Here is a 15581-nt window from a genome sequence, read left to right as displayed (position 1 = left end):
AAAAACTTGTGTTAAAGTGTATGGATATCTGAAATTTTACTACAAGGTTTCATACTACAAATTTTTTTTTGGGGGGGGGATTTTTTTCCCAATTTTGGCACAACTTTTTTGAATTTTTTTACTTAATGCTCTTCAACTCAGATGGCTTTATAAATATTTTGATTTGAGCGTCACTGATGAGTCTTATGTAGGCGAAACGCGCGTCTGGCGAACTAAATTATAATCCTGGTACCTTTGAAAACTATTTTAAGGGATTCATATTTTTTTTTCAAAATTTTTCAAATTTAAAAATTCAATCCTGCAATTTAGAAACATGACCAAATTTAAAATACAACATCAGGATTAGTTGCGCAAAATTGCTTATGTCCCAAATAGAAATTCTGATGGAGACAAAATATCAAAATTACCTATTTCTATTTTCACCTAATTTAAAAATCTGATGGGGACAAACATTGTGAAATGTCAGGAAGGACATACTTTCCAGTTCAATCGTAATTATTAGTCTAACTACTGATGGGAGTTATTGTTCTTACACGGTGGGTTTAAACAAATACAAAATTTCTTGCTTATAGCTTAGTCGAAAGATGAATGAGATGTACAGAAACATACAGCATGATTGAAACCAACTGACTCGACCTGTTAGTAGTAGTAATACTAAAAAAAAAATTAACAAAAATACTGAACTGTGAGGAAAATCCTAAAGGGTAAATCCCTAGGCAAATGACAAAATCAAAAGCTCAAACGCATCAAACGAATGGATTACAACTGTAATATTCCCTACTTGGAACAGGCATTTTTTTAATTTAAAAAAAAGTGAAATAAATCTGGTTTTATAGCTAGCTAAACCTCTCACTTGAATGGAATTCCCATAATTATTCCATTTATATTTACAACAATGTGTGAACAAAACAAACATACATACTAGGTATAAATGTCGAAAATAGGGGTACAGCATAAACGGTACAAATTTTCTGCACCAGATGCGTATTTCGACATTCGACGTCTCTTCAGTGATGCACTAGACCAAAACATTTGGAAACGAAATGCAAGGAATTCTTTGCATAAGGGAGACACATTTCTTAATTTTAAATAATTTTCTAAATTCTGTTATAGCAAAATTTAATAAAACAATATCCGTTTAAACTAATCAGATATGAGCAAAGATAGGCAATCGAGATGGTACAAATTAAGGGGTCACCAAAATGTTAGCCAACTTAAAATCAGACAAGAACGGCTGGTATTTATGTACAGGAGAGGGGGTTCAGGGAAGAAAAAACTAAGACCCCACTGATTCATTCTGAGGAATTTCCTGTTACAAGCTATCATAAAAGGGATCATAAAACCTAGACATTTTGAAGATTGAATTGTTAGTACAGTGAACCCTTATTAATGGAATATTCACATAGATTTGACACTACTACCTATACAACTGAAAAGAATGCATTCTCTGTCAAGAGTCAGTAACTTGAATTAACTGCAAGAAGTTATTAAGTGCAAGAGTATTTCACGTAAAAAAGTGTATGAAAAAAGACATAAACTACAAAAATTAGTTAAAAGGAAAATCACAGGAATACTGATGAACTCCGTGTACAATTCATATAAAAACGGAAAGTTCCTTATCAAATAGCAAAATCAAAAACTCAAACACATCAAACGAATGGACAACTAAATTATACTTTACATGCAATACTTGAATTACGATATGGGACATGTTATTAAATAGAGTTATCCCGCCTTTACCAGTAAAAAACCTTAAAATTACAAAATATAAAATACGTTCTATTGCCCTTTTAAACAATCATTATACACATATCTAAAAGATACGATATTTAAGTCAACCTATGACTCCATTCCGGACGCAGCTTATGTTAAAAACATCTCCGTCATAGATGGTTCCATGATACATTCTTATGTCTCTACTCAAGAGATGCTCGCGGTAGAGGCTCAATAATATTAATTAATGTATTACAAAATATGTGTAATGGGAAGGATATTATGTAAGCGATGTTTCACATGTATCATAGAGCTATCTGTGATATAGTGTCAGCTTGAGTTTAGTGTAGGCGCCGTCCTACATTAAAACCTTCACATTACAGATAGTTCAATGATGTATTTGTACGTCTCTTCTCTGGGCGTCTTTCACATTATAACCTTACCATTATTTTTATGATACACCAGTATGCCCCTACTTATGTTTAACAGGTCGTTTTACATAATAACCTTCCCATTACAGATATTTTAATGACACATTTTTATGTCTCAACTGAGGACATTTCTTACAATAAAAACCTTCCTTTCATAAGTAGTTCTATGATATGTTATTATGTCTCTACTACAGACGTCCGTTGCTTTAAACCTCCCAGACATAGATATAGATAGTTTATTACATTATTAGATCTCTACCTTAGAGGTTACTTACATTTAAACCTCCCCGACATAGGTGGTTCATTTATATATTGTGAATCTCCTACTCCGGATGTCCTTTACAGTTAAACCTCTTTGATACAGGTATTTATATGATATTTTCTTATTTTTCTAATCAGGACGTCCTTGCATTTGAACCTCACTGTCACAGATAGTTCTATGATACACACTTATGTCTCTGCCCCTGAGACGTCCCTTGCTGTTAAAACTCCCTGACATAGGTATTTGTACGATACATTCTTATTTTTTTCTACTCTGGAGACGTCCCTTGCAATGAAACCTCTCTGACATAGGTTGTAATATAATACATTTTCATGTCTCTACTCCAAACGTCTCTTGCAATACACCCCGTCATAAATAGTTATAAGATACATCTCTTATATCTCTTCTCCAGCCGTCTTTTCTACTAAAAATCTCTCCGTCATAGATACACTTGTAGTTCTATGATACGTTTGAATGTACGTTTTTTACATTAAATCTTCCGTATCATATATTTGTCTATAATACTATCGTATGTCTGTATTCAGACATCACTTGCATCAAAACCTTCCTATCATCGATATTTCTATACAAGTAATACATCTCTCCAACAAAGATATTTCTATGATGCATTCTTATGTTTTTAATCATAAGCTTACATTAAAACCATTTTATTTCAATGTTTCACACTCCGGACGTCCATTGCATAATACTCTTTACACTTTACTAGTAGATAGTTCTCTGCTACAATCGTATGTCTTAACTTCAGACGTCTCTTACACTAAAAACCTCTCCGTCATAGAAAGTTCCTTCTTACATTCTTACGTCTCTACTCTGGACGTCATCTAATATCTAGACCTCCTTGTCATAGATATATGTGTATTTCTATGATATATATATATATGTTTATACTCTGGATGTAGCTTACATTTAAACCCCATCGTCATACATAGTTCCATAATGATTTATTATATCTCTACTCTGAATAACTGTTACAAAGTCTTAACTTAAGACGTGTCTTACATTAGAATCTTCCTCCTATCATTGAAATTTATTTTATGCATGCATATGTTTTTAATCCGAATGATGGATATGTATCGTTCCTGTGGACTTCTCTTACATTTGGACTAAACCATCATATAAAGTTCCTTGATACATTGTTATGTGTCTATTCCGGACTTTTATTTCATTAAAACCTCCCCGTCATAGATAGTCCCATGATTCATTTGTATGTCTCTACTGAGGACATCATTTGAATTTTAACCTTCCCACCACAAATAGTTCTATGATTAATTTAAATGGTTTGACTTTGGACGTCACTTATTCATAACCTATGTCACGGATAGTTTCTGGGGAGATTCAGAAATGAAGTATGATATGCTTTAACTATATATATAAGCATGAGCGTTTTTGTATTTTTTTGTATTGTACAAAACTGTATAATGTTTATAGGATAGCCGGTCAAGGTAAAAGAGCATACAAATCCTCTGAGCTGAACTATCAATTTGATATCTTCTCCCTTTCATTTTTGACAGTTATTTTCTGGTCAAACATAGTGAGTTCTTATACAATAATCTAAATTTGATAAAAAGCAGGTGCTCTCATCGAACTATCGGTAGACCTATATAAAACGTATTTGATCATATCACCGGAAACCCATTCAAATACACGGTATTTTCAGTTAACTATTCTAATAGGAGTAAGATATGTCTCAATTTCAAGGAAAATGGAAAGTTGTTTCAGAAGAGAACTTAGATGAATTATTTCTGGCTTTTGGTGAGTACACGGTTGTCTTTCGAAGACATGGAGAGGTTGGTTTATGGTTTATAATGTGTTATTTGTACTAAACATAATTTCTGATCTTTATTAAAAAAAGGACAGATTTATTATCAGCTGTCTGATTGAAAAAAAGACTCAGAATACATTATGGCTTTTAAACGTGCAATTTCTGATGGTCTGAAATTGATATTTTGTTATTGTAGATCACACACACTTGCTAGTTGATACTCACCGTAAACCTGATAATCTACCACTTTTATTCGCTTTAAACCCAGTCATCCTTAGTTATTAGGATCGTCCTATCTCTACATTTGAAACACAATAGTACCTATGCTTCTAACGGTACCAAGTATAATAAGGTATAATGCATATTCATTTAAATATCAAACTGGAAAATCATCAATGAAAAACGATTCTGTGACCTATCTGGCATACAGCTTAGGTTTCAACATTGATGTAAGATCATCCTAAAATACTGACCATGTGAGAGTATCTCATTGGTACGCCGGTTGTTAAATATCCCTTATATATGATGAGAAAAAAATGTAATTAAATCAAAATACTTATTGGTTATAAAATGCATGTTTTTGTCATAACACTTTTGTTCTTGTAGTTTGTAAGACAATATATACAAGAACACGTCTGTCCATAGATCAAATTGATTCTTGATAATTTATATGAACGATGGTATTTAACCTTTATTTTCAGCTAAAACAAATTCGAATCAACTATTTCGAAAGACAAAAATAGTAATAGATAAAAATGACAAAGGGAAACTAGTCAGACACTTATCAATACATTTTATACTTGTTTTTCATTTTGTACTTATCCTTACCTGCTGATTCTTGCTTTATATAACCAACATGTTGTTATTTGTACACATCATAGATACCAGGATTTAAATTTGTATTAATGCCAGACGAACATTTCATCCACAAAAGACTCATCAGTGACGATCGAACAAAAAAAGGTAAAAAAGCCAAATAAAATTCAAAGTTGAGGAGCATAAATTTGAGGATAAAAAGATCATAAAAGTTTTGCCAAATGCATCTAAGGTAATCTATTCCTGAGGTAAAAAGCGACTTAATATGCCTCTACAACGTAAAAGAGTATATAAACAAAGTGACAACACTACCCCATCTCGTGCGATAAGATATTTCTCTCCTCTCGACAGTTCAACTTTAAAGATTTAAAAATAATCACAGATCTTCGTTTTAAACTGCACCAAGTCAGAAATACGACAGTTGTACTCGTTTGGTGTCTAGGGGGTTTTGATTTTGCAATTTGATAAGCGAAGTTCTGTTTTGAAATTTCCTTGGAGTTCGGTACTGTTGTTATTTTACCGATTGATATTACTTTTTGAATGTCTCGAAAGTAGAAATATCGTATCACACTCAATGCAGTAGCAGAATCTATGTTTATAAACAAAGAAATGTATTCACTAAATATCTGTAATTAAATCAAAATTCGCTACTTTAATGCATTTGAATATATATTTCAAAACAGATAAGTTACAGTCATGACAGTCAAAGATATAAAAATATTATTGATAAATATAGAGTATATAGAGGTACAATTAGATTACTTTTCGTTACAAGCAGGTGTTGATAGTGAGATGAGATCAAAGACTAAGGAAGGACTTATCAAACCAACACAAGAGATAACGGTGAATGATGACGAGTACAGAGTCAAAACGATAGTAGGACATTTAAGTACAGAGGTCACTTTCAAGTTAGGAGTAGAATTCCCAAGTTCATCCATGGACGGCAAAAAGATTATGGTATAATTTATGTCAATTAATGGAACAAATCTTTTGAGACTTCACATCTACTTTACACCCTTACTCACCCACTTTAAATCTTTTCTTATAGAAACGAATTTAAACAAAACTTTCACAGAGACAAAAGGAAATAAAATAGAAAAAATATTTTTTTAATTTCACTTATACATATTGATGATATCCTGTCACTTAATAACCAATACACCAGTATTGTTGCACATCATAAATCCTAGTGAACAATTGAGATTAAGGATTAAGGATACTGCCGAAACTGGAAGGTCTGCTTCATATGTTGATCCTTCCCTTGTGTTTTTTAGCAGTAAAATACCGTTTGCCCAAATCGTATGTCGTTAACATATCCCATACTTTACTCCTAAAGCGACAGCAGTATACCACTGTTCAAAAGTCATAAGTCCATAGGTAAAAAATAAATCTGGGTAAGGAACTTAAACGGAGAAAAACACATAGACATATGTTTGCTCCTTTTTTTAAAACTGCACCAACAGAGTTATCAGTAAGAAAATATGGAACCCACATAGCATTAGCTGTATGGTCATCGTCACGAATTGATAAACCGGTACGATTTATATGTGTCTCCACTGCCTATCGCCTTGGTTCGCAATCTAAGAGATCTTTATGTATCAATTTAGTCAACCTATTGTGTCCTATTCAACATGGTTATATATGTTGACGGTATTGGGAATAGCACAGCGATTTATACATGCTCAGAATGAGATGCTAGTCATGTATAATGTCTTTCTCCTTTTGGAATAACAGTGATTATCTCATTTTATTCCATGGTTCATCTTATTTAATCGATTAAGAATATCTAATTATGTCTCACACCCAACATAGGTGATACCTACAAAGATGTGTGCCATTTCTTTCAAATAGGTTCGCTACAATTTAGATGGTAACAAACTAATAGAAGTACAGAAGTATGACAACCAGGAAGCCACAGTAACTCGAGAAGTGATAGGAAATCAATTAGTAACGGTAATTATTTTCTGTCACTACGTATTTAAGGAGGTTCGCTACTCAGTTTCAAAATAACAAGCTTTTCAAAACGCTAGTATATATTGATAAGGGATTTATAAAGAAATCAAAAGAGTAAAAAAAATCATAAGTCCATGTGCTTGTATTCGAAATATAGTTAAGCCATTACAATTTGGGCTGGAAAATTTTCTCACTTGACTTTTCATAGCTTTATCATTGACAATTTTAAGTTCTTTATAACTTAAAATTGTCAATGATAAAGCTATTATACGAACACAGATGGCTTATATTTATACATGTAAAAGATTTTAAAAAGAAAATTGTAGTTAAGTGGGTTAATTTCTGTTTTATTTGAGCGTCACTGATGAGTCTTTTGTAGACGAAACGCGCGTCTGGTGTAAATATATAATTTCAATCCTGGTATCTATGATGAGATTATTTTCATTCAATATTCTGTCTATCTGTTTATTAATGCATTGTGTCTGTTATAAGGCTTAACAGATATGTCAACTTCTCCCAACCTACAACTTGATATAACCTCGTTGACCTATAGTGTATATATTATTTTTGATAATTTGGAAATAGCACCTTCTTGAAAGGATTGAAATTTCTAAGCATTTATTCCCGTACCACCTGAACGGTTATTTGTAGGCATATACTTTACCTAAAATGTAAAATCACTGAACTTAGAGGAAAATCAATTCGGAAAGTCCATAAACACATGGCAAATCAAATAACAAAATACATTATTCCTCTCTCTCGGTTATATGATTTTCACGATACTTTCAATGGGATACAAGTTTTAACAATAAACAAATATTTTCTTTAGGCAGTAATTTTTCAAATAATTGAAATTGAAAGAACAATTTCTGAGTAACTGTAATTGTACATATATCAATAGGGAACTCAGAACAGATCAGGTTTATGAAGCCAATTTAAGTATTTTAACCAGGGAAATGATGGCAATACAATGTGTAATATATATTTGAAAAAATTTAGTAGAATTTTACTGTGAATTACTGAGATAAGTACAAATATAGTCCAATCGGAATTGTGTGAACTCCGAATACACTGTGATTAAATAGAGACGATATTAGAAACTTATACGTGTAAATTAATAAAGAGATATGAGAAATGGTATGATTGACAATGAGACAACAATACACCATCACACTAATGACATTGGTCACAAATGGTATTTAAAAACAAAAGTGTATAGGAGCACATTCACCAAGAGTTTAGAATTAAATTAAAGAAAACACGTTTTAGTATCTATTCTTGTTTTCTCAAACAAATGTTGAACACGTGAATGTGTCAAATAACGTATCACAAAATCATGCACACATTACGTGCAATAACAGATTGTCGGAGTTTCTTGACTTGTGTCCTCATTTTCATTATTCATTATTATTAACAAGTTCTAATTTATAAATGACCGTTATAGGTCAAAATACAGCCTTCAATACGGAGTCTTGGCGCACACCGAACAGCATCCAATAAAGTGGCACATTAATGTCTAGTGAAAACCGACAGTTTAATCTATATTAAAACGAGAAACAAGAAACACTCATGAACCACATCAACAAACGACACCCCCAAATATCAGTTTCTTGACTTATGACAAGTGCAAACAATTGTAGCGGATTTGAACGTTTTAACAGGCGCCAATAGATTACTATCAGAATGGCTGAGTTTTTTTTTTAAAAGGTTGAAAAACCGCTTATTCAATATTTTTGTTATTTTACTTTTTTCTGTACATGTACTAGGAAAAAAATACGCTTTTTAAGATATTTCCATCTCGCATTGATTATTTTGTAATTTACAGATAATATCTGGAAATGGAAAGACGGCAAAGATTATCTATTCAAAGATTTAGACTCTTCCATTCAAAGATTTAAGAACTACTCTAATCATGTGTCTCGCTTAGCTGTGTTTTTCATGAATTTAATTTATAAGATAAAACCTTTTGTTATTTTGATTATTGTAAGATGCAGATGGTTTTGAATCTTTTGTTTTGGCGACTTATCTTTTATCACATATTAAAACATTGTTAGTCACACATTTGTTTCTAATTATCACAAGCGTTAATAAATAATGACTTTTTTGATTTTATGAAATGACTTCCAGGTGCACAATACGTGACTCTGTGAAAGCTTTCATCAGACATGCTAAATGACATATTTGTGAAGCAAGCATATTAAAACCATATACAAATAGACATACAAAGAGCAGACATAACCTTTAAGGAGTTGAAAAAGAGATAACAAAGAATAATCAAGATAATAATTCGACAATGCCATAGTAAGAAAACAAAACGATCGAATGGAAAATGACTGTATACAATATACAACCTGAAATACTAAAGACTCAGAAACACATACCCACAAAAACACCAGGGATAATTGTCGGTGGTCTGGAATGGTAAACAGATTCTCCTCCATATGTGAAACTTGTCCAGTTTTTCCGATACAATTCGTTGATAAGCTATATCAAGTTATAAGGCATAATACTTTGCAAGAAAATTGTGTTATGCCACGTGTGCAATGTATGTATATAATACAGCGAAAGAAAAAAAAACAGTCTTGTTGGTTGAATTCGAAAGAAAGCACAAAACAGACCTAATATTGATCAACATAGTAATAAATAAAAATTCTTCCTTTTTTCTTTTTCTTAAAGTAGCAATAAGATTTTATAAAACAGGAATATTGTCAGTAACTCAATTTCCCAGATCAAGTGATATTACTGGACGATGTCTCGTAAGAGTGGCGAAATAAACCAGAGGGATAGTCAAACTCATAGATTGAAAATAAACTGACAACGCCATGGCTTAAAAAGAAAAAGACAAACATACAAATATTTGTACAAAAACAACATAGAAAACTAAAGATTAAGCAACTCGAATCCAACCAAAAACTGGAGGTGATATCAGGTGCTCTGGAAGGTTAAGCAGATCCTGCTCACATGTGGCACCCGTCGTGTTGCTCATGTTATTACAAACCCGGTAAATAGTCTTTTTCGGTAGGATACATTCGTGATGAAAAGAAATGAAATATTGATTGTGTCTATTTTCAATTGATACACTATTATCACTGCGTTTGTATGAAAACTATCAATCCCTGCTCTATCTGGTCTTTTTTGGGGGTTTGATTGACTAAATCTTGAGTTTTCGATTAGTGATAACACTTCTATATCAGTGTTATTACTAATAAATATTTTCATCTGTTTATTTTGTTATTTACAGATATAATCAGGAAATGGCAAGACGGCATGATTATCTATTCTAAGATTTACATTCTTCAACCCTTTGTTTCGCTAATCTGTTCATTTAATAAATTTCTTTTTCATAGAATTAACCTGATGTCGTTTTGCCATTACCTTAGCTGTATCTGGCAAAACCTTAAGGAATATTTGGTCCACAATGCTTTATTTGGCCTTTTTAATTTTTTTTTCGAGCGTCACTGATTTTTTTTGTGGACGTGCGTCTGGCGCAAATACAAAATGTCAATCTGGTATCTATGAGTTTATTGGCTTATTTTATCAATATATTCCAAATGAAATAAACGCAGATGGTGTCTGAATCATTTGTTTTTGTAAAGTGTTTATAATGAAATATCAAAAGTTTAAGCAATGTTAGTCACACATTTGTTTCTAATTGTGACCAATGTTGTTTTAATAATAAAATTAATTAATTGCACGATATAAAACTTAAAGTTATACAACACGTGTCTGTTGAATAACATGCATAACTTCCATCAGAAATTCTCTGTAACAAAGTTAGTAAAGCCGACGGTATCAAAAAACAAAGTAGCAAAAAAGACATCACAAATTAAGCAAACATGGGCAAAGATGGAAAGAGAGAACCTAGCGATACCAAAAGGATATTACAGCTTATGAAGTTAAAAAAAGAGACTGACAAGAATAGAAAAACTACTATATAACAAATAACAAAACAAAACACTTAAAACTAATGTCTGAGAAACAAAACCTCGGTGGTTATTTCATGAGTTCCGTAATTGGTATTCACTGCTTCTCATATGCCACCTGTTGTGTTACTCTTATGAAATAAGTTGATAATCTGTATAAAGTAACAAGGCATAACACAATAACTGATTGGAATATGACTTTTATCTAACCCTGAGAATCACCAAATTTGTAACCCATCGGTAATGTGATTGTTCGAATCCCGAAACTTAACCAACTGTTCAATTTTGAATTGAAACGTGTTTCATGACAAATGATAGACAGCATCGATAGCTGTATGTGTCTTTGTTAACTCCTTGGTTTTGATTGTTATTGTCAGTAAAAATAAGAAAGACATTGGAAAATTCAAATGCACGAAGAACAAGATCTAACACCAATTAAGCAAGAGCATCATGTACATTGCTGTTAATATAAGTGTTGTGTTTTGCTTACTGTTATTTGTTATTTATTATCTAGTTATTTTCAGTAGTAGTCCAGCCATCTTTTCCTCGAAAGATAAAAACCAGTATACTTTGAGGAATAAAAATCATTCTGTTCACCTCAACGTGCTAGAACTAGCCCTTACGTTAATAGTTTCATTCCTTCCACTGAAAGAATTTAGATTAGTCTTCCCCTAAGAATACAAAATATGTGTTTATTGAGAGGTGAACTGGACACGTTTATAGGACTGAAGAAATATTTAAGCCTCTCAATTATGGAAAAGGGAAATGTCTTGAACACCACTATAAAACAACCTGCACTTACAAATACCACTCAATATCAGACCCTGATGAAGTGCAGGGAACAGCTATTTTAATGTCGAAATTTACTTCTGGCGCGGTAATTGGTATCGTAAATGTTATTGCAAATTGATAATATGTATAAAGTGACAACACTTTTAGTCTAACCCATTTGCTGTGATCACACCTTAGCGGATAGCACGAACGGACGAATAAGGGGTGAAAAAAAAATGTTTATCGTTGACAAAACTGTTATCCTTTGGGAGTCCGTTGAAATCCTGACAAAATAAAACAGACGCGTAACGAATACATAACGAACAAACACAGGATATGCAAAAGAGGGACAAAAGATACCAAAGGGACAGTCAAACTCATAAATCTAAAATAAACTGACAACATCATGGCTAAAAATGAAAAAGACAAACAGACAAACAATAGTACACATGACAAAACATAAAAAACTAAAGAATAAACATAACGAACCCCACTAACGTAAGAGAAGCGGAAACGGACGTCGATCGTACATCGAACGGACGAGTACCGCACGAGACGGACACCTTACGGATAACACGGATGATATGCGGAAAAATAAAGGCGACTTTTATTATACATGTCAATCGCTTAAATATTCAAAAAAGTTTCTGTGTAACTGGTTTTGGTTCGTTCTTCTAATACTGTCAAAAGGTAGGGTCTGGCCTGAATATGAGTTGCTTAATACTGAAGACGTGCATAATAAGAATTCACGAACCTTAAGAAATCTGACATACCAATAATTGGCATTTATGACGCGAAATTTTCAATAGGCATTTATCCGTTTCAGATCCGTTCATCATCCGTTTTATTAGTTATACATCCGGTAGAAGTCAGCTTCACATTCGTTCAACATCCGTTTCATCCGTTAAACGTACGGTAGAAGTCAGCTTCACATTCGTTCAACATCCGTTACATCCGTTAAACGTCCGGTAGAAGTCCGTTGGTGAATTTATCTGCCAGACCTGAAACGGATGTGTAACGGATACAAAACGGAAACGAAACGGACGACAACTGTACAAAACGGACGACTACCGGACATTTAACGGACATTTCATCCGTTGGACGTCTGTTCAAAGTTTTGAACATGCTCAAAATTTACCACCGGACAGAACGGACGTCGACGGATAAAACGTACGCCAAACGGACCACAACGGATATGGACGAACGTCTAACGGACATATACGGATTGAAAAAAAGTTGTCCGTTAGGCATCCATTCGAGCTATCCGTTAAGCCTCGGTCACACCTTATCGGATAGCACAAACGGACGTCTAAAGGATGAACATAAAAGTTGTCCGTTGACAATATTGATATTCGTTGGGAGTCCGTTGATGTAAAACGGAAGCGTAACGAATGTATGACTGACTCACACCGGATAAGCAACGTACGAATAACGGAAATGTACCGGACACAACAGATGTCGAACGTACATCCAAGGGACGAGTAACGCATACAACGACCTTTCAAAGTTGTGAACATTTTTGTCAAAATTTTCGACCGGACAGAACAGTCAATGACGGATAAAACGGACGCTGAACGGACATTAAACGGAAATGAATGAACGTTTAACGGATAAGAACGGAAGAATTACGGACACAAACGGGCTGACAAAAGTTATCCGTTCGTCGTCCGTTTAGGTGTGACCAGGGATTTGATTACTAGATATTTTCAATTGTTAATTCTTAATATTTCAAATAATATCTGGAAATATCAACGCGGCATATCTTTTTTATGATTTGGTAATTATTCTCACCCTTTGTGTCCCTAACCTATTTATTTATATAAATTCCCAAAACAAAGATTTAACCTTTTTGTTTTCTAAAATTGATTAATTAATGTCGTCCGAATGAGAGAAACGCAGGTGGATCATTAACATTTGTTTTGGTGAAGTGTTTATTATCGCATATTAAAAATGTTTAAGAATTGTTAGTTCCAAAGTTGTTTCTAATTATCACCAGCGTTGTTTCATAAGGAAATGTCGTCAAATTGACAAACGCAGGTTAAACTATAACTTTTGTTTTAGTGAAGTGTTAATTACCACACATTAAAAAAAGTTTAAGAATTGTTAGTTCCAAATTTGTTTCTTATTATCACCTGCGTTGTTTAATAATGAAATTGATTAATGGCATGATAAAACTTCTAGGTGTACAATACTTGTTCCTGGAATATCGTTTCTCACAAATACTCAATGTAAACGATTGTGAGGCCAACTATATTAAAAAAAAGATCAGCTCAAAAACCAAAAACAAAAAAAAACAAAAAAATAAATAGACAGAGCATCAACCACCTATACAACTTTGTAACCTTGAGTTGTATACTTTATTGTCGAAATTCGCCTCTTTTGAGGTATTTGGTATCGTGAATGTTTTTTTGAAGTTAAAATTTGTATTTACTTTTTATTTCGTCTAAACCTTGTTTATCTAATAATAAACAGTTTAATCATTTTTAATTTTTAATAATATATATTTTGATAATATATGGAAAATCAGAGCGGTAAATACAATCTTGTTATTTATTATAACACTATGTGCCCTTAACTTATGTATGTCTAAACTTGTGGTGCTCAATACCTGTGCCTGGAATATTGTCTCTCACAAGTGCTTTATGACAACGATTGTGAAGCCAAATATATAAACAGTGTGTCAAGCACAAACACCCCAAAGATATATAGAAAGTACTAGGTACTTGTCACTGATGAGTCTTTTTTAGAAGAAACGCGCGTCTGGCGTATTTACTAAATTCAGTCCTGGTATCTATGATGAGTTTATTGGTACTTGTCACCTCATCTTGCTAGACTAACCCTTGCCTTAATTGTTTCGTTCCTAACACTATAAGACTTTGGATTAGTCTTCCCCTTAGTAAAGGAAATGTGTGAATATTTAGAGGTGGACTGGACAAGTTTTATAGGACCGAAGAACTATTTAAACCTTTAAATTATGGAATAAGGAAATATCTTGAACACCTTTTGGAAATAACCAGCACTTTAACAAATGTTACTGCATACTAGATCATAATGAATTTCAAGGAACAACTATTTAAGTTGTCAAAATTCGCTTCTGGCACAGTAATTGGTATCGTGAATATAACTGCAAAGTGATAATTTGTACAAAGGTATAACACTTTTTATTTCGTCTAAACCTTCAGTTTACCAAGTAGAAGTAATATTTATTTTCATCAGTTTATTCTTAAGGTTTTAGAGAATATCTGAAAACACCAAAAACGCCAAAGACAATCTTTTCAAAGTTTGGTAATTTTTCTAACCCTTTGTGTGCTTGACCTATTTATTTTTAAGATTCCCAAATCAAAGCTTTAACCTCTTTCGTTTTCAAAATTGATTAATTAATGTCGTCCAATTGAGACAAACGCAGGTGGATTGAAAAATTTTGTTTTGGTTAAGTGTTTATTATCACATATTCAAAAAGTTAAAGTTGTTAGTTCCAAAGCTGTTTCTAATTATCACCAACGTTGTTTAATAATGAAATTGATTAATTACATGATATTACTTCCAGGTGCAAACTACCTGTCACTGAAACATCGTCTCTCACAAATACCCAATGATTACGATAGTGAGGCCAAATATATAACAAATATGATAAGCACAAACACCCCAAAAGACATATACAGAGCAGCAAACACCGTTTCAAAGCTGTAACCTTTAAGTTTCCAAAATATGATACATTTAAAGGTCCTTTTCAATGAAGCACCCGAAGTACCGACCAACTAGCTGATGATACCATATACGCATGGTTGCTCAAGAGCAGCAATACCGACACATTTGTTCTCTTGAGTGTATATCACAATATACTTTGAAAAATGAAAATAATACTTTTCACCTCATCTTGCTAGAACTAGTCCTAACCTTAATAATTTTATTCCATCAACTATAAGACA

At 32.8% G+C, this 15581-nt stretch overlaps 1 protein-coding gene across 1 annotated transcript; it reads left to right on the top strand.

Moving 5' to 3' along the window:
• Nucleotides 1-4037: 4037 nt before the first annotated feature.
• LOC134713846 (fatty acid-binding protein, adipocyte-like) lies at nt 4038-8977 on the top strand. The gene is made up of 4 exons (XM_063575122.1): nt 4038-4179; nt 5784-5962; nt 6857-6958; nt 8784-8977. Exons 1-4 carry the CDS (start codon nt 4110-4112, stop codon nt 8832-8834), a joined length of 402 nt encoding a protein of 133 aa, XP_063431192.1. The 5' UTR covers nt 4038-4109; the 3' UTR covers nt 8835-8977.
• The last annotated feature ends 6604 nt before the right edge of the window (nt 8978-15581 follow it).

This window comes from Mytilus trossulus, chromosome 4, assembly GCF_036588685.1.
Source record: "Mytilus trossulus isolate FHL-02 chromosome 4, PNRI_Mtr1.1.1.hap1, whole genome shotgun sequence".
NCBI lineage: Eukaryota > Metazoa > Mollusca > Bivalvia > Mytilida > Mytilidae > Mytilus > Mytilus trossulus.
The sequence above is the reverse complement of the archived record's forward strand: the minus strand, read 5'-3'. Positions and strand labels throughout refer to the sequence as shown.

Coding starts and splice junctions, on each gene's coding strand:
- LOC134713846 (XM_063575122.1), top strand. CDS start 4,110: ATGTCTCAATTTCAAGGAAAATGGAAAGTTGTTTCAGAAGAGAACTTA. Junction 4,180..5,783: donor TGAATTATTTCTGGCTTTTG/GTGAGTACACGG, acceptor CGTTACAAGCAG/GTGTTGATAGTGAGATGAGA. Junction 6,959..8,783: donor TAGGAAATCAATTAGTAACG/GTAATTATTTTC, acceptor TGTAATTTACAG/ATAATATCTGGAAATGGAAA.